This window comes from Lethenteron reissneri, chromosome 55 (genome assembly GCF_015708825.2).
Source record: "Lethenteron reissneri isolate LAM-NWPU_2019-01 chromosome 55, ASM1570882v1, whole genome shotgun sequence".
NCBI lineage: Eukaryota > Metazoa > Chordata > Hyperoartia > Petromyzontiformes > Petromyzontidae > Lethenteron > Lethenteron reissneri.
In genome coordinates, this window is record NC_083833.1 from 10,740,301 (window position 1) to 10,764,439 (window position 24,139).

General features: G+C 46.8%; 1 protein-coding gene across 1 annotated transcript in view; it reads right to left on the reverse strand.

The window, feature by feature from the left end:
• LOC133356694 (contactin-2-like) overlaps positions 1-24,139 on the reverse strand; it is a 250,453-nt gene that overhangs the window by 58,562 nt on the left and 167,752 nt on the right. The window contains exon 12 of the mRNA XM_061574335.1: positions 22,399-22,526. Within this exon, the coding sequence (XP_061430319.1) occupies positions 22,399-22,526 (128 nt within the window). The remainder of the gene's footprint in view (positions 1-22,398; positions 22,527-24,139) is intronic.

Sequence of the window (24,139 nt, forward strand, 5' to 3'; positions counted from 1 at the left end):
ATGTGACGCGCTTCAATTCAAACTGAACGCCCAACGTGCCGAACGCCACTTTGAGGACACGCGTCGATTCTGAACGACAGGGACGTCCTCTCGAGGGCAGCCTCGCTCCGCCAGCCGTCATGGACGACCGTGCCTTGCACAGATCCGATCTGGCTTTTCTTGAGCGCGCAAATCATTCTCAGGGAATAAAAACCTTCAGCAGCAGAGTGTTTGTCTCCACAGCAGCACTAGGCAGAGTTGTTCGCAACGGCAGCCCCGCAGCCTGCTAATGCACCAACCCACTTGCGAACACGCTCACGGATCCGTTGCATCCATTCTCTCGGCACACCAACATGACACGTCTGTCATGTTCACAAGAGACGCCGAATGAAGAACCTCTCAATGGGATTCCGGCAAGGCCAGTGTCAAGATCTCCTGGAACGCGCCCGGTCTCGTCACACCTCGGAAGCTAAGCGGCGTTGAGCCTGGATGGTGCTCGGAATAGTGACCACCATGCCTAAGACACATCGGCTGTGGGGCTCTGTGGTGGACAACAGAGGGCAGTGCAGCACAATCCGTTACTGATGGGAGTTCAGAACGTGATGCCAGATTTCAGCATCGGCAGCTCAGTCAAAAAAAACAGTTTCTTCCCATCCGCTGTTGGCCTCTTCAGCAAGGCCAAGGGCTTAAAATGACTTTTACACTTATTTTAACATTTTATCTACAAAATTACACCTTGCCATATTTACAACATGTTACCCTATTTGTATTTTAGGATTGTATATTACGGTTAGTTTACATTTTATATTGTATACTTATTCAAAATTTTACATACTTTAGCCCCTGAGTATTAGTTAGACTTTGTAATTTTAGTATAGTTAGACTGTATACCACTTATTTAAGTTTTAAGATTCCTACATGTTGAATGTATGCACCTTCCTGCCATAGTAAATTCCTTGTTTGTGCAAACTTTCATGGCGAATAAAACCCTTTCTGATTCTGAGTGTTTAAGAGCCTGCGAGTCGTGAACCGGGAATGTGGGTGGGCTGAGCCCGGGCCGGCAGGGCAGCCTGGGAGCTGCACCCGGGCCACGCACCCCGCAAAGCTCCCTTCGCCAAGGGGGCTGCTCTCAGAGAGGTCACGGGGTCACCGTGGAAAAGACTCGCACCAGGAATGGGCTGAGTTTCCAGTGTAAAACATGGTGGAAAAATACTAAATATAAGGTTTGGTTTGGCATAGCGTAAACCACCCAAAAGTGTGTTGAACCGTGTTAAAACACACAGAGGGGATAGGGGAGGGGGGGTGTTAGAGGGGAGTGGAAACGAGTTCACAGAAACCATGATGGTGCAAGCCTCGTGCCAGAGACGTGCACGGCAGTTCTCAGTCACTTCGAGGGGGAAATATTACTACTATGATGAGCCAAAAATGTCTGTTTGTGTGTAACGCGCGTGACATCACTCCACATGCCACCCCCCCCTCCCATCATTAATATTCATGAGCGGGTGGATTTTTACACTCGCGCAGAGGAAGGTCAAGCCGAATTTTTTTTTCCGCAAATTCGCTTTAAGATTTGACGTTTCTTTATTGAAAGTGAATCTAATAAAAAAAATTCTACGCAGAAACAAAGTGGATTTGGTGTCTTCATTGATTTCTTCAGCACTTGAGACAAAAGGTGAGTATAATTTATGCTTCTACATTATGGTCAAATAGACATTTTCCCCGGTGATTTTCCAGATATTGTATCAAATTCCAATTTATTTCAACCCAAGCGACTGAAAGCAGAAGAGAAAAAAGTATCAGAGCAGTTAATTTGAACATATCTGTATCAAAATATGAGAATAGGGTTTTCCCCTTTTTTCTGGCAACAAAACAGGTGTGTTAAGTTGTTAAAACACCAAACTGAAACCTTTTACAAGGAATCATGTCTGCATTAAAACTTGTGGTCAGAATGCAAACAAAAACATACAAACCTTGTAAAAGGTTTCAGTTTCGTGTTTTAACACCTGTTTTGTTGCCAGAAAAAAGGGGAAAAACCTATTCTCAAATTGAAGTTCAGTTATATACAGTGCTACAGTGACATGAAGTGAGGTGTTTTTGAGATAGTTTTGTGCAAGAATCACTGACATTAATACAGTGCTACAGCGAAATGCAATGAAGTGTTTGATGATGTACTTTCATGCAAGATGCACTGCCATTACATTGACGCAAGATACAATTATACTCTGCTCAATTTTTTCGTAAATATTACAGCTTCCATCCGAAGACGGGCAAACAAGCGAGTAGAATCTCATGTGAGACTTTAGCGATGCTGCTCACTCAACAGCATCGCTGCCTGCGGGGCGTGAGAGGTGGAGGGGACGAGGAGCTGATTGCCACCGATCGGAATAAATACCCCCCCCCCCCCCCCGAGTCTACGGCACGCTCGCCGCCGCAGAGCCGTGCGGGGACACTTGTGTGGACCTTCGCCAAGAGATGATCTTGGCCATCATGGGCATTGCTCCCTCCCTTCTGTGAGATCTCTTACTGCATCCTATCAGCCGGATCTGGAGAAGAGTGGTCAACGAATCGACACGCCTCACTTGGCGTGGGGAGGGAGGCTTACGTCCATCAGCGGCTGTAATCTTTTTTATTTTTTATTTTATTAAGGATGCGCCATATGCATCGTGTGGTAAGATGGAATTTTAATCTGCAACTTTCACAATCAGTGCATCGCTCTGTGTCAGGAAATGGCCCAGGGAAGGCATCACAGAAATACATTTGAAGTCACTTCAATTGGTCTCTTAATCTATACGAGGTGCAACTCCTGCGTATGCCCTGGCACAAAATGTTTTGCCTCAAGGCAATTATAACGACGTCAGTCCTCAAAAATGGAGTATGCCGGATTGGCTTACAAGTAAAATTTTATGTTGGGGTTATTTGTGCAATCACTGAAGGTTGGGCAGAGACCAATTCGGTTTAATCACAGGCCAAATGTCACCATTAAAAGTAAATGTGTCTACCTGCTTAAACGAGCTCATCTCCCCTGGTGGAAATTCCATATTCCCATGATGAGGACGTAGATCTGTGGAACAACTGCTGTAAATTCCAGGGAGACAATGGGCTGGGTCAATGACCTTGCAGCCTCTACGATGTGAGTCGAGTGCTCTGGCCACAGAATTATGAACTGTCATGTAAAGCCATTTTTGTCAATCCACTTCAGGATGAGGGTCTTCACAAACTGTGTCGGTCGTGGGGGTAATTGACCATACTTCACCACACAGCTCACTGCGGGTTAGTAATGGGAGGAGGGCACTCGCCACCGACGTTAGCCGTGGCCGGGAATTAAACTCGGGTCACTTGGTCGATAGCACGGGGTGCAGCCCACTTCATCACCGCTTTTCCCACCTGTCACGTGACACAATAGGGACACTATTGCACTGTAACATCGGATGACACTTGTCACAAAGAATTGCTACAACAGAATGGCTTTTGAAGCTCCTGCTACAGGCAACGTCGTAGACAATAATTTTATGAGAATGTTGACGTGTTTGAAATACATTTTCAAATTGTGTTATGCGTTGCTGTAGTCAACTGCGCACAAGAAAGTGGAAAAATTAAAGCCCACGCACGAATCGCTGCGATGGAAACTCAAACTCAAAGCCGGCCTCGAGTTTTGCAGCTTAAACACCTGCTGCTTGAAAACAATGGCCTAGAATGCCCCTAGCATCACGTGTTCATTCACAACACGTGCATTTTGCAGATATTAACATGACAGAAAGAACACTTTCCATCCTGGAAAATCCAACAGAGTATCGAAATGGCATGGATTCATACAGAGGCTAATTCAAATTTGATCGAACATTATGAAAGAGACAAAACGAAAGAGCAGTTGAATTTCACCGTTAATCCCCGTCGCCAAAACGGGACGAAGAACATTGGAACAAAAGAGCAGGCTTTAAATATTTACGTGATAGAAACTAATTGTTTCTAAGCGCACGATAACCATTGTTTCCTAAATGAAGCAGGGGTATTTGAAAGAGTTAAATGAAAAAAAAATACGATTTAAAGACAAGGCTATTAAAATGCTCGAGATCCCCTTGAGGTGCATGCTATCTTTATGGATATATGGTCAGACGGCCCCCAACAATGATGTTAATGCATAAAGCATGAGGTGTATTAGCAAGACAGAGATGACATGAGCGCTTGGGCGCCTCTCGCAGGAGGGGCGCAGTGCTCCCAGAAGCCAGCACTCAAGTTCAGAACGACCACGACCTCCTCAACAACCCACCCGCTCCCTCACTCGCTCGCTCACTCACCCCCTCACCCACTCACTCACCCCCTGAACAACCCACCCACCTACTCACCCGCTCACTCACTCACTCGCTCACTCACCCCCTCACCCACTCACTCACTCACCCCCTCAACAACCCACCCACCTACTAACCCGCTCACTCACTCGCTCACTCACCCCATCACTCACCCACTCACTCACCCCCTCAACAACCCACCCACCTACTCACCCGCTCACTCACCCTCTCACTCACTCGCTCACTCATCCCCTCACTCACCCCCTCAACAACCCACCCACCTACTCACCCGCTCACTCACCCGCTCACTCACTCACTCCCTCACTCACCCCCTCACCCACTCACTCACCCCCTCAACAACCCACCCACCTACTCACCCGCTCACTCATCCGCTCACTCACTCGCTCGCTCACTCACCCACTCACTCACCCCCTCAACAACCCACCCACCTACTCACCCGCTCACTCACCCCCTCAACAACCCACCCACCTACTCACCCGCTCACTCACCTGCTCACTCACCCACTCACCCGCTCACTCACCCACTCACCCACTCACTAACCCATCCACTGCCTTCAAATTTATATTTAGAGCAGTGCGAAGTTACAAGCTCCGTGCTGTAGATTTCATAGCCACACATAGTGGAGAGTCTTGAATTGTCCCCTTGTGCAGGTATCCACATCTTCATTATCAAATGCAGTGGTCTCAGCCCAGCACGGGGAAGCACTCATCCAGCAGTGGATTGACAAATGGGCCGTACACAGCAGGGTTGAGGTCAAGAGATAACCACAGCCAATGCCATCTGTGGTGATGTCCACACGGACCTCCTCACAGTTTCCCACATTGGGCTTCGTGTCTTCCTCGTGACCGACGACCACTGGGGAGCCACTACCTTGCCGGACTCCCGAACCTGCGCAAGCATCGCAACAGCTTCCGTATAATAACCTCCGACTGTTTCCGTCGTGCTACATTGCGCCGTGAGACCGCGACACCCTGACTATCCTGCCACGACATTCCTAATCCTCCTTTCTCATTCACAGCCAAGGCCGCGAGTTTCCCTTTGCTTGTTGCACCGTTCACGTGGACCCCTCTGGCAGACCAAGACCCCCCCCCCCCCCCTCCCAACTTAACCCGAATTAAATTGCAATATTATAAGAGTGGGGAGGGAAAAACCAAACTAAATCTCCCAAAAACAATTTTAACTGTTGACTCAGCGATCTATTCAATCAGCTCCAGCTGCTCGGACGCGTGGTTTTAACAGCGTCCGCCGGCTCGCCCGCTCGCTCATGAAACAAATTGCAGCCGTCGCTTCCAGTAACGCTGCGCTGGGCTGAGACCCACAGGAGCCTCATTAGACACGCGAGCAACAGGCAAGCGCACGAGCGGCGCGCTCATTACCACGTCAACGCTCAATCCATTCTCCTAACTCTGCTCAGCTGAACGGCGTTAACCCCTTCACGCGCCACGGTCTCTTTAAAAACAAAAAAACAATCATCAGAATTTAGAGGCACACAAATAACGCGACGTAGGATCGTGTACCAAGTCGTGTCTGAAGGAATGTAAAAGCAATCCGATTACTTGATACTTTTTTTTACAGTAACGTGATCTGATATATTTATGACTGTTTCCTTCAATATAACATATGCTAGCGTGATTTAACGTTTAAAACACCGGCGCTCTGCGATGCCTGCGGGCGGTGCGTCACGATCAGCAGCTGCTGCGCTCCTCGCAAAAACCCGAGCAGCTGGCGCCATCACCTCCCACCTCAAATCGGTTTCGAATCGTGCAAATGACGCCCGTTACAGATTTAGGGCATCCTCGGTGAGTCTCAAGTCTCTCTTTCAGGAAGGTCCTGCGTTGGGATGTTTGGTCAATTCAAATGAACGACTGTTTGGTTTCAAGAGGGGAGGAAACTGGAGAACCCTTACACATTTGGAGGTGACGACACGGACAGCTCTGCATCGATGGATCCAATCCACTTGCTGCAGTGCTGACTTCTGCCAGCTTCGCAACCCAGTGGGCCCCATGATTTTGTGTGATCTACCTGCATTTTGCCTCCAAAAGCAATGGACTGCAGGTGAACGCCACAAACAAGTCACGTCCTTTACACCATTGGAACTTCATTTGCCAGTAAAAATATGATAATTGTTTTTTTACCCTTCTATCTGGCAACAAAACTGACACCTTTTTACAAGGAGTCATGTTTGCATAGACCACAATACCTGCAGTCATAATGCAAACAAAAAACACAACTCTGATAATGTGCACTGTCCTTGAAGTTGATTGGTCCACACCCGAGACAGCTTTCCTTAGAGCCTAGTCTCACATGGGTTGGACCTTTTGGCGTCATCTGGTCAATCAACTTCAAGGACAGTGCACATTATTAGAGTTGTGTTTTTTGTTTGCATTATGACTGCAGGTATTGTGGTCTATGCAAACATGACTCCTTGTAAAAAGGTGTCAGTTTTGTTGCCAGATAGAAGGTTAAAAAAACAATTATCAAGTCACATCCTTGTAAATTGCTGCAATGTGCTCCCACCGGGAGCGTTCGTCCGCATGCGCTCTCGCTTGATTAGAAGCAGCTCGGGGGGTGGCCGTTACTTCGTGTGGCCGAGTTTCTATACCCGGAAGTGCGGCAGACAGCAGCTCGACTCAAAATTGGAAATCGTGGGTTGACTCGTGGCATCCACCCTCTGGGGTGACTAACAGCGCAAGTGTCGCTCTGCGGGAAGGCAGCGGTCGTTGTCCAACGGCATCGCTGCCTCCCGCCGACAGCAACGAGACGTCCACCGCTCGCCTAGAGCCACCGACGGAGATGAGCATCGTGGAGTGATACCATGCGTCACGGGGACACAGATGGGTGTTTTTCCCTTTAAAGCACAATTACGATTTCCCTGGGCTCTTAAAATGGGGAAATAAAAACAATAAAAGTAAAGTTTTTTTTATATACACGTAGCTTATTGCAATAAAATGTGTGATTCAGCCTCTTAAATTTAAGTCCCTATCAATGTTTTTTTCCATCTCAGAGATTATTTCTCTCCAAAGGTCCTAAAGTTTGTTTTCATCCGTGCACCTTATTTATATTTTCCTGATCATGAGCCAAACTCTTGTAAACACGAAATTTGTTTTTTATTTCCGTATAAAATTTATTCATTGCTCGCATACGAACGCTGCTCCTCAAATTCATCTTCTTTGTTGGCAGGAGGGTGGGGGCTGAGGCTGCCAGGGTGACGACCAGGGCGGAGTTTTATCGCGAGCTCTACACTGCGAAAGGATTACGCACACGCTTGGAATGAGGGGGAAAAATCTCACCTCTCAACAATGATGCTACAAATCGTGTTTTTAAGAAGCTTTGCTCGAGATGAAACTTTTCCGCCTCGGTATGCCGTGGCACACTCTGACAACGGCACGCTACAGCAACGAAGGGGCCATTAAGTCTAAAGGTTATGAAGCTACCACAGATTGCCATTGCCTCTTTCCTTCTGCTCGATGTAAAAGTAATTGCACAGTGTGTAAGTGTGCAGATGTTCTCGCGTGTATAACACGCAATGATGGACTCGGTCAAACGTGCCACGGCAAGAACATCGAGGTCGTCATCCTGTGGCTTGCCAGGAGAAGGTGGTACAGGTGGTACAGGTGGTACAGGTGGTACAGGTGGTACAGCCACACACATCGGACGGATGGGGTGCCCCTCACACGCGTTGGGTTTCTCCCCGCGTGCAAACACCGACAATGAGGATGTCGTGTGCAGAGGACCACGGAGTGTGTGGGGGGGGGGGGGGAGGATTTTGTGCCGGCTAACGGCGCCTCGTGAGTGGTCTCTCTCTCCCTCTCTTCGCGAGTGGGAAAACGCGGTTTGACGGCGCGTTGCAAACGTTGGATTCATACAATTCTAAGCTACTTCAACGGTCTTAGTTCGAAAAACACAGGAAAATGCTCTTAAATAAAACGACAAACTTGTTACAGATGGCCAGGTAGCTCTGAGGGCTTACAACGTGTCAGATCACTGCAGAGATCCTGGATTTGAATTCAGGTCTCAGACACCTATAATCAAACTGGGTTTTCAAGTGGCACGAATTGATTATCTCAACCAAGTAACTAAACACTGCACCAGAAATTCATATTCTTGGTTCTTTCGGAGAAGTCACGTAGTAGATAGAAAAAAAAGCAGATAATTAAATAAAATTGAAAATAATAAAAGCAAAAAACCCACGACGTTTCGATCGCAACACAAGTGGTCTTCATCAGGCGGAGATGATGAAGACTGCTTGTGTTGCGATTGAAGAGGCCATGAAGTGATCGTGGAAGTCGTGTCGCCCTGTGATGTCAGCTTCTAATGGCAGTTCTCCAACACGTGGTGGTGTCATTCTGCCTTCCGCGAGAGTTCCAAATGGAGGTTCCTACATGGCGATGACTCGATAGCGACCAGCGCAAGTGGAATGACGTCAATCCGCGTCTGCATGAAAGCCTCCGCAAGCTGTGTTGGTGAAGGGGGCGTTTGACCTGACAGTACTTCACCATGCTGGCCTTGGGAGTTGCTCAAGGGAAGGTTCAGCAGCGGTTCGGACATCACTCATTACTGACGTTGGCTGTGGAGGGGATGCAAACTGCAGTCGCCAGGTTCATAGTGCGGTGCGCGAACGTCCGTGCCACTGCCGCCCCAGTCGAGCAGTACGGAACACGCATGGGTTCACACATGAACACACATGGGTTCACACATGAACACACATGGGTTCACACATGAACACACATGGAACATACATGGGTTCCAGAGGGAATGCCTCCACTGCCTTCTGCACCACGCAAAAGTTAACTCACTGTCCTTCTCTTTCATGTTTAGATCCCCATGTCGGGATGCTGCTGCACATTCCAATGCGACGATTAGCATTCATTCTCCTCCACGAATGCAATTACATCAGCGCATGAAGCATGGCTGAGGTCCCTCCTCGAGTCACGGCTATTGCGTGGAACACAATGAGCGGGTTGTTGGGCCTGGGTAATTTGTGTTTAATTTTAAATAATCAATGCTGTTAACCTCACGTTACACTGCTTAACCCGATACAGCAGGGTCACAATCTGCTGATTGGCTCATCCATCAAAGCCGAGGCCGAATACCGTATTCAAATCAATTGGGCTTAGGCTATCCGCGGAGGTGTTTTTTGGCCAGATAAGGTTCAATTGTCAGATTTAATCTGGAATGCGTTTGAAAATGTACTTCAAATAGCTCTTTCTATGGAAATACGATGCAGGCGTGCAATTTTCACAGAGGGTAGGGCAAATAAAATTGCTGATTTAGGAGTTTTGAAAACAAAAATCTGTTATTGTAATTATAACCACGATTACTCGCAGGCTGGCATTCATTTCCCCTCTCCTATCGTTTGACAGCCGCAGATGGTGACTCAAATCAAGGTCGCATTCCGTGCCACGCGACGCTGCCACACGGTGCCTCGTGGTTTTACGAGCTCCGTTGCCCACCAATAGCAACGAACAAATAACAACAATAACAACAATACCAACAATGTACAGCCCTGTTCAATCCGCTGCTCGATGAAGGCCTCCGTCCACACTCTGCAAGTGACGGTGTTTGTTTGACCGTACTTCACAACGCTGGTCAGCAGAGGTGAGTGAAGGAGACTGGTTATGATATCACTCGCCACTGGTGTTAGCTGTGGCCCGGAATCGAACTCAGGTGGCTGGGTTCTCAGTGCGCTAACCACAGGGCCACAGCCCCAGCCCCGTAACATTCGCTTTGTAAATAATGCTCACGTGCTCAATTCGATGCACTCATTGTGAGAGAATAAATCGACTTTAAGATGCGGGATCAATACATAGCGAGTTAATAAATATTAACGAGATGTCACTAGAACAGCACGATGCACGATTGATAGATACGACGTACACATTTTGAAATGAGAAAGAAACAATGGTAAGCGCTGAAGTCCTAGAACTGAAGTATGGAGTTCTGCTTCTGCTAATCCAGGAGGCTAACTATGTCTCTATTTTTGTTTTCTTTCAATTCTGTTTGCAACTCGACAAGGTTGGACTTTTCGGAAAGAGTCCACGCGTTGTGCCGACCAAGACGTTCTACGAATAAAAATAAGAATACATTTGACCCTAGAGGTGTTAAGATGTTCAAACACCAAATAGAAACCTTTTGCAAGGAATTAAGTCTGCATCAACCACACAGAGTACTTGTGGTGAACATGCAAACGAACACGCTCTAATAATAATAGATGCGTAGTCTTTGAAACCAACTGGCCTGCACCAGAGACAGTCGTCTTTAGCGCCCAGTCTCACCGGTGTCAGACCACAGAACGCCGAAAGGCGAACAGTAGAAAGACGATGCACTATGAGAGCATTCACAGCTCGGGATGAGCAGCGACAAAAAAAAGGTCTCAAGAAGACATCATGTTGTTACCCCGAACGTCTCCACGTCCCCTACTCTGGTGAATACCGTGCCGCCGTTGCCGTGTCTAATGCAGTAAGAGTTGCAAGTGAATGAGGAAAGGGTTACTGACTGCACTGCCAGTGGGAGAGATATGTGACTGTACATGAACCACAATGGTGAGAAACACACACACACGAAGCTAGAGACATTGAATCCGCTGTTAAAGAGAGTAAGTGAGCAGCTCTGGCAAGACGCGTAGCGGCTCAAAGGGACGATGTCCGGTGGTCGAGACTAACAACGGAGAGGCAGCCTTGGGGGATCTCCACCAAAGAGGTGGAGCGATAAACTCAGCTCGTATGCAGAAACCATGCGGATTGGTGCATCGCAAGACCCGAACAGATGGCGACAGTTTGGGGAGGCCATCATTCAGCAGTGGATAAGGTCATGGGCGGCGATACACTGAACACACACGTGTACACACACGTGCAGTTTCATTATTATAGGATGCATGATACAGGATTCTCCTGTTGCACGGAAACGGCATCTTAAATATATTTACTCGCAACGTGTACATGGATTGTTAATGATGTCCGTCCAGTGCCTCTGAAACGCCAAGATAATTGGGCACAACGTAACCTGACGGAAAAAAAACGATGTTGGTAAACAGAAAACAGTCATTCACACACACTCACACTCACTCACACACCACTCACTCTCATCCTAACGAGGCTTCATTAATGCCCTGCACATAGCAACACTGGCGCAGCACTTTAGATGCAGTGATTATCCACTTATTTGCATAATGGGAAAAGTAATTAAAATTAACCCCTCCAGGACTGGCCCCAACATTTGATGCATCCCAGGGGCCAGGAATTTATTTCAACAGTGGATATTTTTTAATCGAATAGAACACTGCCATGAAGCTGTGTAAAAAGATACGCATTAAACCCCTTTGGTTAGAAAGCGTCGAGTGGAACCCAGCGTTGCGTATGAACAGAACGCGCAATCCCACTCTGCTCAGGCTTCACGAATGGCGCGCAAGCCACCACTTTGATCGTTTTATGATCAGCCCCGATAACCGCTCTTCACTCATCTCACGCACGCAGACTCCAAATATTGCCTGTTCGCGTCCCATTTGGTAACTTCCTTCGATGTGCTCCGTTTCATAACAATGTTATAACGTGTTATCACTTTGCCTTACAATTTCTTGTATAAAATGTAGTTTTAATAGGAATATTTTATATGCTTGGTGCTGTGTAGTATTACTTGCTTCGATGTACTGTGGAACTGGAGTGCAGTTCACAGGTTTATCATGGTTAATGGAAAGATTAAATTACATTTTTGTAAACGTTATTGTGTTGCATTATTTGTCATTAGATTCGCAGTTTGTAGTCGGCATTTAGGGGAAGGCAGCAGCCTCACGAATTCTATTTGCAACAGCAGAGCCACAGCCACACTGGGCCTGTATGCAGATTAAACCCCGAGACGATGAAGTTGTTTAATTGGTGCAATCGAATAACATTTAATCAATCCACTAAATTGGCCTTTCAGATAAATGTATTACAGTCTGCAATTAAAGAGACTCCCTAATCTATTTAATAATACAAAGTCAATGTGAATAATCTCCCTGCTCAAACGCACATCGAGTTCGTCCTCATATCCAGTGGTAGCTACAAACCAGTAGTGGGAATTCCACATTTCTATGGAAAGGGCAAGTCTATCCATAGGACAATCACATTTTACTTAATCACAAAGTGGTATTTATTTGATTGACTTCGGAGGTATGGTGGGCTGAGTCAACCCCAGCAAGGACATGAACTTGCAACATTCCTGTTTGCGGGCTGCTTTCTCTACTGCTGAGAAACAAGGCCATTCGGTTGATCTCTGCCCCATGCCTATGACAGTAATGGACATTCATCTGAAAGCCTCTGATCTCACCACATCCGTCCAATGCCACTGCTTGAGGTGTGAACCTGCTGGCACAGTGCATGGTGAATCTAGAGGACTGGGAAAAGAATGGGGCACAGAGGAAACCAATTGCATAGATGGCAGAGGATAGTCCTGGAGCCCAGTGGCCGACATGGAAGAAGCGCGACCTCCTGCCGTCGGAGCTGGCCAAGTGGGCTTAAAGGAAAGGCCGATCAAGAATCGTGGAGCTCGGATTCAACAATAAATCTGAGCAGGACTTTTGGTTTGCAATAAGAAATGAGATGATGATGATGATGATGTGCCAGCCTGAGGAACGCACTACTGCAGGGTCAACCAGACAGCATCGTCCTCTTCCCCACCCCGTGGTGATGCTCTTGAGAACCCATTCTGTTCTGTCCTTGACTTTGTTATTTACACCCTCAGAGGTGAGAATTCGTTGAGCAAATGCACACGGTAATTTAGGACTTTTTTTTAATCCTCGTTGGACGACCTGAGCTCATTAAATTCATTAAATACGAGACTAGCTAAAAAAATCTCTTGGGTGGTGGTGGTGGTGTTGGGATTGGAGCCAGATTCTCATTCGCACAGACTTAGTGGGCCGATGCAAGCGTTAGCCCCAAGCCACCTCAAATTAGCAACTCACCGTGACAATAATAATGCCATGGACGTGAATTGGGTCATGCACGTCGCACGAGACCGCTCTGGATGCACAGTTCGACACAAACGGTGCTCTTGATGGACTACAAAAAAAATCATCATGCATGGCATTAAAGAGGCACACAACCTCAGAGCTACAATTTATTAATAACGGTCCTTGGATTCATCAGAGTGGGGTAACATAATGTCAAACGTTATATTAAAAGACACACTAAATGCTTGTAAAATTGAAATTGGATTCATAATTTACATGCGCCTGACACATTCACGACCTAATAAGAAGTGCAAGACAAGTTGGCACTTTCAGGCTCCCATTATTGATTCTCAAAATGGGGAGGTCATTTACGGCCAATCCTGTTGATAGCACAACATCTCCCCATCGCTGCTTTATTTCTCCAAGGTCCAGCAACACCTCACCCCCAAAGTCCTCTCCTGCGGTCTCTCACCGCCTGGCTCAGGCCTTTCCCTCTGTCGCCACTGCTCCCCTCTGGGTGCCACCCTCATGCCAGGCTCTCCTCCGCCGTGTGCGAGTGCCTCGCCGGACGCAAGCCCGGAGAGTGGCCGTGTCTGTGGGGTGGCGACGCGTGTAGCCCACGGCGCGTATGGCGCCACCCTCACGTGCCCCCGCCGTTGCCCCCCGCTGCCAAAGCATGGCACGTGCACAGGGTGGCACGACGCGGCTGGGAGTCCGCCGGCGGGGAGAGGCCTCGGTTACTGCGATCCATAACCCTGACACTATTCCTCAAACCAAACCACGAACCTCTAACCCCAAACGCTAACACCTCACCCTAAAACTTTAATACATAACTATAAACCCACTTTGTCAATAGGTTGTTCCTTGTAAAAGGTTTCTATTTGGTGTTTGAATATCTTAACAACTGTTTTATTGCCAGAAAGGGTAAAAGCGTTTCGTATTTTTTCATACTTTGTTATATCTGCACGAGCAGTTAATCAATCTTGGTCTATGCATACTCTGCTACATCGAGTTGAAGACACTGCAGAACCGGGTTCATCCCAAGTAAGTTGGTTTTAGGTTAACAGGGCCTCTGCCTATAACGATTTCCGATCAACAAACAACAACAACAACAAGTGGTGTTCCTTGTAAACATGCTGCCAAAGGTTAATGGAGCCAACCACCCTGAATAAACAGCACATCCAGTGTTCAATAAAACAAACAAGGGCTTAATGGGGCCTGCAAATATATGGAGTCAATAAAAGCAAATTACTGTTTCGTTTTTAACACTCGCAGGGAAAATGTTTTGTGGATTTGGTATTTTATGATTTTACCCAGATATGGACAGTTTCTGTGACAATGTGACCTTCACTACAGCTGAAACGCCACACAACGTGACTGGCATTGGCCAACCATCCCAATGCTGATCAGTGCCCCAGTCAGCATTCCTGTGCCACCACACTGATAGCCATTGTCGTGTTTGTGGTTAGACACAAAATTATTCAATAAGTGTCCCATGATTATGACAACACAGTTGATCCATTGCTTAATGGTCCCCTAAGTACTCACACCTCAGATTCTAAAGCAAGACAGACAGCAGGACCTTGGAAAGACGAAGCGTCGTTCTTCTGTTGAAATAATGGCAACGGCTATGCGCTGTGATTACGCAAATCCAATCCACCCATAGGCCAGTCCCATTACGAACCTTCATTGCTCTGGATAGCACTACCATGTGTGATGCTGACACTTATAGATGCTCACTAACAGTACTTTCCCTAACATTCTATGAGGCTAAAGAGTTGTTCTTCATTTTAGATGTTTGTATTTTTGTACTTGAAAGAGGTTACCTGCCAAACTGCGTCAGCCTCACTTATTCAAGCCACAACTATTATCGGCTTATATGTGTGTGTGCTCAAAACTGTTGGCCACAAACGCTGCGTGTTGACCTCGAATGGCATTGTGCATGCTGGCCAGGCAGGGTGGGTGTGCTGGAGTCACCGCCCCCCTCGGCCGCACCACAGGTGATGTGGAGATTGCTTTACCGCGCCCTCCACGTCTCGCCCTGGGAGTCAACGTTACCGCCTCTGCATCGCGAGTCTGCTGCGATGGGGATAAATACGGGCGAGGTGAGGCTGTCGCGTTTATAGGCGAAGATGTCCACAATCATCATTGTCAACATCGTCCATGGTTTATCCACTGCAGCCCCAATGATCCAAGGCAATTCCTGGCAGCTTTTGTCTCCCCAGTGATGACGTTCAAACTCCATATGAGGCACTCACTCGCCAGGCTGAAGTGCAAATGATCAATAGACGCTCTACAATTCACTGCGATATAAATCCAGCCACCTGGGTTTGATTCCCAGCCGTGGCCAATGTCAGTGGCAGTGACATCGCAAAAGGTCTTTGTCGCCCTCCTCCCTTCGCCAGTCTATACCGATCAATATGGTGAAGTATGGTCAACTCCCACGCCCACCGGGCTATGGCAAGGCCTTCATGCTGCAGGAGACTGACAGAGAGGGGTGTGGGTTATCATTATTCACGTCCTTGTTGTCGCTTTCGTCGCTGTCCGTGCTGCTATTCTCTAAGCTTTCTGCGCTAGCACGTCCGCTGGTAAAGCTCAATGAGTGTCCGCACATGCACACGGGCCAACAACAGAGACAAAGACACCTGTACAGCCTTACGGGCAAGGATGGCCAGAACCACGGCCGACCCTCTTTGTCTCCCACGTGGTGATGTTTACACATCGCACCAGGTACTCATTTGAAGCCGAGTAGACTTAGGGGAGGCCCAGGACCGGTTCAGATAATTGCCACTGGTGTTGACCACGAGCGGGAATCGAACTCGGGTCACCGGGTTAGTAGCCCAGCCCGCTAATCCTTACGCCACCGCTCAACACACGAGCAAGCACACGCGTGTGCAGCGACGTGTAGCGTCCCAATCCTCTCAACAAATGCACGCGTATAATGCGGCTTCTTCCATGACACGTGCGGATTCTTGTACGAGTCTCATTTCATTCCAATAAACGCGGAAAGAGATAAACCTGACAATCCTTATACACGACTTCAATTACACGCAAATGTAGAAAATTATGCAAATGTGAAAAATCCACATCTCAGCAGCAAAGAGGCGGGGAGAGGTGGCGGTACCTCTGAGGTCCGGGGTTCAAGCACCGAGAATGACGAGTGGGGAAAATCACCGTTGACAGAGCGATTCAACAGAGCCTCTTGACGATGAAAAGAGACAGCGATTAAAGCACTAATGATTGATGCAATATTTGATTATTGATGAAAACCTCAACACGTTCCTCAATAACACTGCTGTGTTAAAAGGAAACATCTACAATGGGTACTGTTATGTGCACTGGCCTTCTTCATAGCACAAAGCGGCCACTGTACGACCAGCTCGCCGACTGCAGCATGGCGTCAGATAAGAGTTAATGCTTACACATGATGCCTAATGAACAGTGTCAAACTGGCATATGAATAGTCACCTACGAGTAGATATTGCACATTGATAATTAGAGCGGACATCGTTATCACTCGTATTTGAATCCCCCAAATTACATGGTTATAGCCTGCTTGTAAAATGACTACTTACAGTACCCTCCGATATTGAGGTGGCCTGGATAACCATTTAGAAAGTTACTTTTTATCATCATCAACCATGGTCAATCCACTGCTGGATGAAGGCCTACCCAAGGTGTTGCCATTTCTAATGGTGCTGAAATGTAACAATCCAGCTAGCTTCTGCACATAAGCTGATTTCAAAGCTCCATCTCCACAGTTGGTGAAATTTGATTCTATTGACTCCATTGTTACTATTCTTAGTTTTTTTCGGTAAAGTCACGTAGGTAAAAATGTATAATTAATAAAAGTAAAATAAAAATAAAATAAAAATCACGACGTTTCGGAGGCAACACAAGCTTCCGTCTTAAGTTTAAATTTTTACCTACGTGACTTTACCGAAAAAACCTAAGAATATGAATCCTTGCAGTCACGAAAGCTTTAAATCTAGAATCCATTGTAACTCTCGATCACGTGATTTCTGCGAGCGATATTTCCTGGCCGGGTCCACTCACTATCCTGAACGGGCGAGAGGATGTCCCAAAAATTTTCGTCCACGTGTCGCTCACTCGCTCTGTCGGTGTAATTCTGAGCGTGCTCATCTCTCCATGCTTGGTTTTTCTCTACTCAGCTGTTGTTCCAAGTTATCTGTCAGTGTCCATGTCGTGATCCATACTGTGATTGTGGAAATAAAGAAATATTAATCTCGAGGCATATTGATGTTTTGATTTTTAGATTTAAAGCTTTCGTGACTGCAGGGATTCATCTTCTTGGTTCTTTCGGTAAAGTCACGTAGAATGGAAATAATAAAATAATAAAAATAAAACATAATAAAATAATTCTCACGACGTTTCGGCCACAACGCAAGCAGCCGTCCTCAGGTGAAGAGCAGGTCTGTCAGAAAGACGCTGTCTTGCGAAACGTCATGAGAATTATTTTATTATGTTTTATTTTTATTACTTTATTATTTCCATTCTACGTGACTTTACCGAAAGAACCAAGGTTTTGATTTTTGTTGTTATTATGCTCCAACGCACTCCAGCCTGCTTTGGTCTGCCTCGTTATTCCATACTTGCGATGCTGGATCACCTCTTTAAAGGCTGCCCCTCGTTCACATTCTCTGCCCCGCTTCCCAGCTGTGCCCTTCTCACAGAGACCCCAATTTGTTTGAACACACTTGTTGTTAACTCATTCATCTTGAGGCCCACGAAGCTATGCCACCCATTCCTTTGGTTCTTAAAATGACCTACACGTCGTCACAAATCTGAGATGGATGATATTTTCCAAATTCACATTGAGATTTTATACGTAGTTTCACTATAGAAATGTGATTACAATGCATTTCTGTACGTATGAATTAAATGTATTTAATTTTGTACTTCATTTTTTCACATTAATGATGTAGGATAAGATACATTCATCTGAACTAACATGGTTCACGTTGGAACGACACCTAATATGCAAAGAAGCAAAGCAATTTGGTTTTGCTTGATATATCTTTTAAATTGTCCACCGTCCATGCGTGGATAAGAAGATAGGCCCTGGAGCCAAATGTTCCCCCTCCCACTTGTCTGACCTAGAAGAGCCAGGCCCAAGGAGCTCACCAAATCTCAGTGGAAGATCTGCGAGGGAGATCATGGCCCTCAAGTTATTAATTAAAGCGCCCCACCCCCCTCACCAAGCCACACAGACCAGCGTTGTGAACTCTGGTCAATAACCCCATTACCGAGACAGCCGGGGGAGAGCTTCATCCAGCAGTAGACTGACGAACGACTGAACATATATTAAGGCAGACAAGCAGTATTTCCTTTCCTCAATGGGATACAACGCACCATAATCACCACAGAAGGCAATTTTTGTCCTTGGGAGGAGATTTTTTTCAGAACCTAATAAATATTCGCACTAATTTTACGAAAAATGTTACGTTAATATACAACCGCAATGATTAATTAAAATATTCGTTTTGACAAGTTGCTCACTTAGTGAAATATTTAAATTATCTTTCATTTTATTCTTGGACATTTCCCAGGTCTTCCCTGTGAATCAGAATGTCTCTCTGGGCCCGTGTCTGCTCCGACAGAACGTGAACTAGACTCATTTCGTTGGTTAGATTAAAAAAACTATCCAGACGGCCGAGAAACTGAGCAGTCTCATCCATCATATGAGAGTATTGCAGTCTCTTGCTTGAAGATGGATTTCCGACAATTTCCCAAAAATTCCTTAAAATGCGTGTCCACTGTATACATTTGGGTGACTTAAGAGGGATTATGGTCAGGCTAATTGTAGTACAACGTTAAAGCACTGTGCCAGTACTCTGCCAGCACTGCTGAGATCCTGATTGACAGAGAATCCTGGTCTGGTGCCTGAGAAGCCGAGATAAACTACGTGCGCATAGATAAACCGGCGAATGCCCTCAGCCCTGCTATTGACAGAGGCGTCCTCAGCTCTGCCATTGACAAAGCCCTGCACCCAAAGTCAACTCTCGATTGTCCGGGAGAATGGGGGGGGGGCAGCCGCATGAAACAAAGACACGGTCAAAACAACAACATTGATTCCCAGGCACGTGAATTAATCTTGATGGACGGACTGGATGTATCATTACACTTCTACAGCAGAGTTTAGTAGGCGCACGAGACAAACCCTTGAAAGACAGCAGACGAAGATGAGTAATAATATTACAGCCATTAAACATTGATATGGGTTCGAGGGAGTTGCATCATGGGAAACTTGATTCAGTCTGCGCCTCCATGGCCCACGTCTCTCATCCAGCACCTTAGAAGCAGTTGGAGGACCCCACAGAGATCTATTCAACTCCCACTGGGCCACAAGGTGAGATGTCAGCCCAGGAAGTGACTTCATAACCCACAATTCAGGAAGAGGATATTTTGGCTTTGTGAATATTCTTGTTGTGCATGGGAGTTTGCTTGGGGAACTACAATTTCTTCCTACGTGCAAAAAAAACCACTCGTTAAGAAAATAATTTGGCCAAACATCGCAATACGAGACCATGCGTGAAAATCGTGAATACTTTCCCGGGTTAACGAACGGCATTGCTGTTACTGCTATTACACAAACTCGGGGGTTAGACGGAGAAAATGTTTCAAATGAAATGTAAAGAAAAAAACCTGAAGCGTTTGCTCCTCATTCAATAACACAGCCCCATTGAACGCTCGCAAGAAGCGAAAAGTAAAACCGACTGCAGCTCTCTCCTTGGGGGTCACTCTCCCGGGGACAGGGTTAATTGAGCGAGTATTGGAGGACGCCCGTCAATGCCCTTGTGCGGTGCTCTAGCCGATTAGGCCTGCGCACAAAGCCAAGCTCTGAAAACGAGGGCACACAGCCTCCGGTAGTTGGCGAGGGTCACACTGAGCCGCCACGCGCCAAAATGACAGTTTGATTCCTGCTAAAAATGACAAAAAGGTAAAGTCAAGAGGTCATCACGGCCAATGGAGGCAATGCCACTGCACCTTGCCAATGCTTCCTCTCCCTTCTGTCAGAGCTCACAGCTGTTCACAGTCGACATCCGAGGGTACAGTAAGTAGATCAGTAAGTAGATGTGCATCTACGGAACTTTGTCAATCCGCTGCTGGATGAGGGCCTCTCTAGGCTATGCCAGTCGTGGGGACTGTTTGTTCCTATTTGACTACGCTGGCCACTCTGGCCTGGTGAAGGCAGGGAGCTCAGACGCGGGGACACACAGTGTATGTATGTCTTCATCTTTGTTTTTGCGTGTGTTGAACTTATTTTGCACCATACGTAGCCAACCGTGCGAATCGGAGGTGTAATAACAGTAACAGTGCATTGACAGTGGATTTTAATGCACCATCTTCAGCTATACCATAGTTTGCAAGAATATGAATTCCTGCAGTCACGAAAGCTTGAAGTCAAGATTTCTAACACCTGTTATACTCAGTGGTTGCCCATCTAAGCACCATCCAGGCCCAAAGCCTGCTTGGCTTCTGAGATCTGGTATATTTCGTGTGATTTTCGTCAAAAGGCCAAGAAGCTGGTAGCTGACATTAAGCAGGTGATCGTGATTCTTATGAATCGGGCAGTGCATGTCAGCGTCTCAATGCCTCCACTTACAGCTCGCTCTTCATACCAAAATATCTCCGATGTGTAAATAAAAAATATTATCTTAATGGGATCTTAGACGGTTAATGAGATATTTGGTGTAATTGAATTCATCGAAATTGATAAAAATTGGGTTCATATTTTGCGTGTTCTCATCAATAAACATTCACGCACATTACGAAAGAACATAATAATGGGCATTTATAAGTAATTGTCACCGACAATAAAAGACCAAAATCAATTGCTAACTTTAAATTATTGCAACAAAATAATTAATCATACAAATTAAGATATGAAAGTACGGCCCAATGTAAGTAGTATAAATAAATTATTGTGGCGATTTGTGCATGAGCTTTCCTGGCCTATGCGGTTAGGCAATAGTAGAGTGTGTGCCGTGAATCGCTTTTCTCTCAACCTGGAACCTATGGCTGGCCCTCTTCCTGCGATGCGTCCCAGACACTAGCTCGATTATGCAACATCAGCAAACCCTCAGGATAGGCAGGGCTTCAAATGGTCCTTCAGCTGACATTCCCGCAATGACTGACGTGGCGCGAATGGTGATAGCGAGTTGTGCGAGCCGTCAGCCAACCTTGCCGCGTTCCAGTCCATAGACCGCAGCGTATTCCGGTAGAGTATTCCCTTAATGCCTCAGCCTGCCGCCCAACATGCAAAAAGCGACGGGTAAATGACACGCGCGGTAAGCAGAATTTGTGTCTTGTACGACCAGCGCCAAATCCGGATTGCGCTTGCCCTTGACCAAGCGATCTAATTTTCATAGAGCGTCTCTCCGTGCAATGTGCGCGCGAGGCGAGGGGTGGTAATTGAAAGCCTGGCATTCGCATGAAACCTGCCGGTGCACCTGGCTTAGGGAATTTGGAAAAGATTTGGTAAATTACAAAACAAACGCCACATATACTTAATGCGTTTTTCAGTAAATTCGTGTCCCACCGCATACGGGCATTTGCTTCAGAACTGGCGCTTTGAACATAGAATGACAATCCTTCTGAGAATTGGAGTTTCACATTGCAAAAGCTAACGGTCCATTGAAGTACCGTATTACTTACAGTGCTCATAAAGATAATGGAAGAATGGGAATGTTAGCGCCTATTGATCTGAGCAGAGATCACAACGAACATTAGGTGAAGGGCTTTGTTCAATCCCACTTGCTGGGAAGTCGAGGGCTGTGAGATGCCAGGAGATGGCAGCAGCATAGCAATGGCTCTGGCCCGTAGACAGATTTGTTCCGCTCACTGGATTGAGCCTATCTGTTGATTATTTCTCTCTGTGTTGAGATTTCAGTGCCACCCCCTTTATATGTGTGGGCACTCTGGTTTCCACCCTCAGCCAAACACGAATGAATGGAATGGGCAAAAGATTCCAATGCTGGACTCTCCTGAAAATGAGTAGCGGTGTGTGATCCATCAATCCTCGCTGCTGCCTCCGCGCTGCTGGCTGGATGAGAGGCCACGTGCAGCGCAGCCACCGCCGCGTGCGAGCGACGAATGTGTCCCGGCACCCGGCAGGGAAAGCCGAGCGCCGTGCCCGCCGATGCGGTAGGGCAAGCGTCTCACCCTTGACCTGCAGCGTCACGGTGGCGTTGGCCTTGCCCAGCGAGTTCATGGCGAAGCAGGTGTAGCTTCCGTGGTCTGACCGCTCCAGGTCTCGAATCGCAAGGCTCCCGTTTTCGAGGATCGTCATTCTGCACACGCAGGCGGCAGCAGCAGCAGCAGCAGCAGCAGCCCGGCCACACAGCGGCGTTTACCCTCTGTCCAGGCTCCTGCTGAGAAAATTACAATATTGCATCTAAACAAGACCTTTCCTCCCTCTACACCCCCTAATAAAAGTTCAATCTCGCATCTGTCGAGTCCCCCAGAACAAAGTAAATGCCCCCGCCCCTCTCCTCGCTAATGCTGTGCCAACAACGAGCCCCGTCCATTTGCATTCACGTTCTTCAACAATTCAAGCAGAGACATTTATTTTGTCATAAAAACAAGGAATAAAAATTAAACGTGCGCATGGATTCTAACACATTTTTCCAGTTTAATAAGACCAAGGCTTTCGCAACCAATATTATTCATAATAAAGGTTTTTTGGGTTAGATATTTAAGTATATACTGGCTGTGTCGGATGGTGGAGGGTTACGACACATTTATTCTTACGCAATCTAACCCAAACACGTTTATTATGAATATTTTTCCAACATGCATTTTTCCGCCACGTTCACGTGACAACTAATATTTGCATACGATGGTATTGAACACTTTCAATGGCAGTAATACATAGCGTTATATATATTTTAAATTGTAAACGTGTGTACAAAATACTCTTGTGAAAAAATGAGATGCTATAACTTAGCAAAGTATGAAATGCTTGTTAACACTCAGTGGAAACGGTTTAAACGCACGATACGCTGCGCATTATCTCAGTGCAAGGGCTTTTAGTGTCTTTAACTTGTGCAAGGGAAACTTGACACCTACCCTTGAGGGTTTAGAGGATCATTACTTATTTATCGTGGGTCACTAGTTTACCAGTGACATCAGCACATTGGTATTCCAGGGTGATCAATAGGATATTTCAAGTCCGATGGAGAGTGCGTACCACAACGGGTCCGTCAGAATGTTCCAGACGCTTTGATTTCATTTAAGTACAGAGGCAACCTGAGATGGCAGGCAGCCCAAATATACGGCACTTATATTTTGCTATTGCACCAACATATGTCGATAACACGTTGGCGATGCACGCTTCAAGCAATGCGAGCTGTTGTTATATTTCCCTGCATCGGTCATTGTGACCGCAGAGAAGACATTCATAATTTAAAACCTATTTTTAATTGATTGGGACAGCAAGCAATACGTCTCCTTACATTAACCACACCATGGCTCCCCGGCATGGGGATTTAAGCCCCAGAGTGGCGGCACGCGTTACGGGATAGCCGCACACAACCAAACGGCGTCGTTCTGATATCAATCATTGCTCCGCATCGAAACGAAGATGAAACGTGCAGCCTTTGCAACAGCTCGCCCGTGCCACCGATGGCACCAGCGCCTCCACTGCAGGGAGATCTGGACAGCTCCTCCACAGGGTATTCTCGGCCTACTCTTTCACACTGGCCAGGGACGACCTCGGGATTGCAGGTCGCTGGTTCGATCTCCTGGCGCAACAGTTGAAGAAACGGGGCACGTTGTTTAAATCCCCCAGCCTCAGTCCAGCCGTATGAATGGGTACCACCAGGCAGGTTGCATGTAGTGGGATACAGTGTGGGTGCTCCCACTTTTCTCAAGATGTCTGGCCAGCGTGGAGACCTTTCTGCCA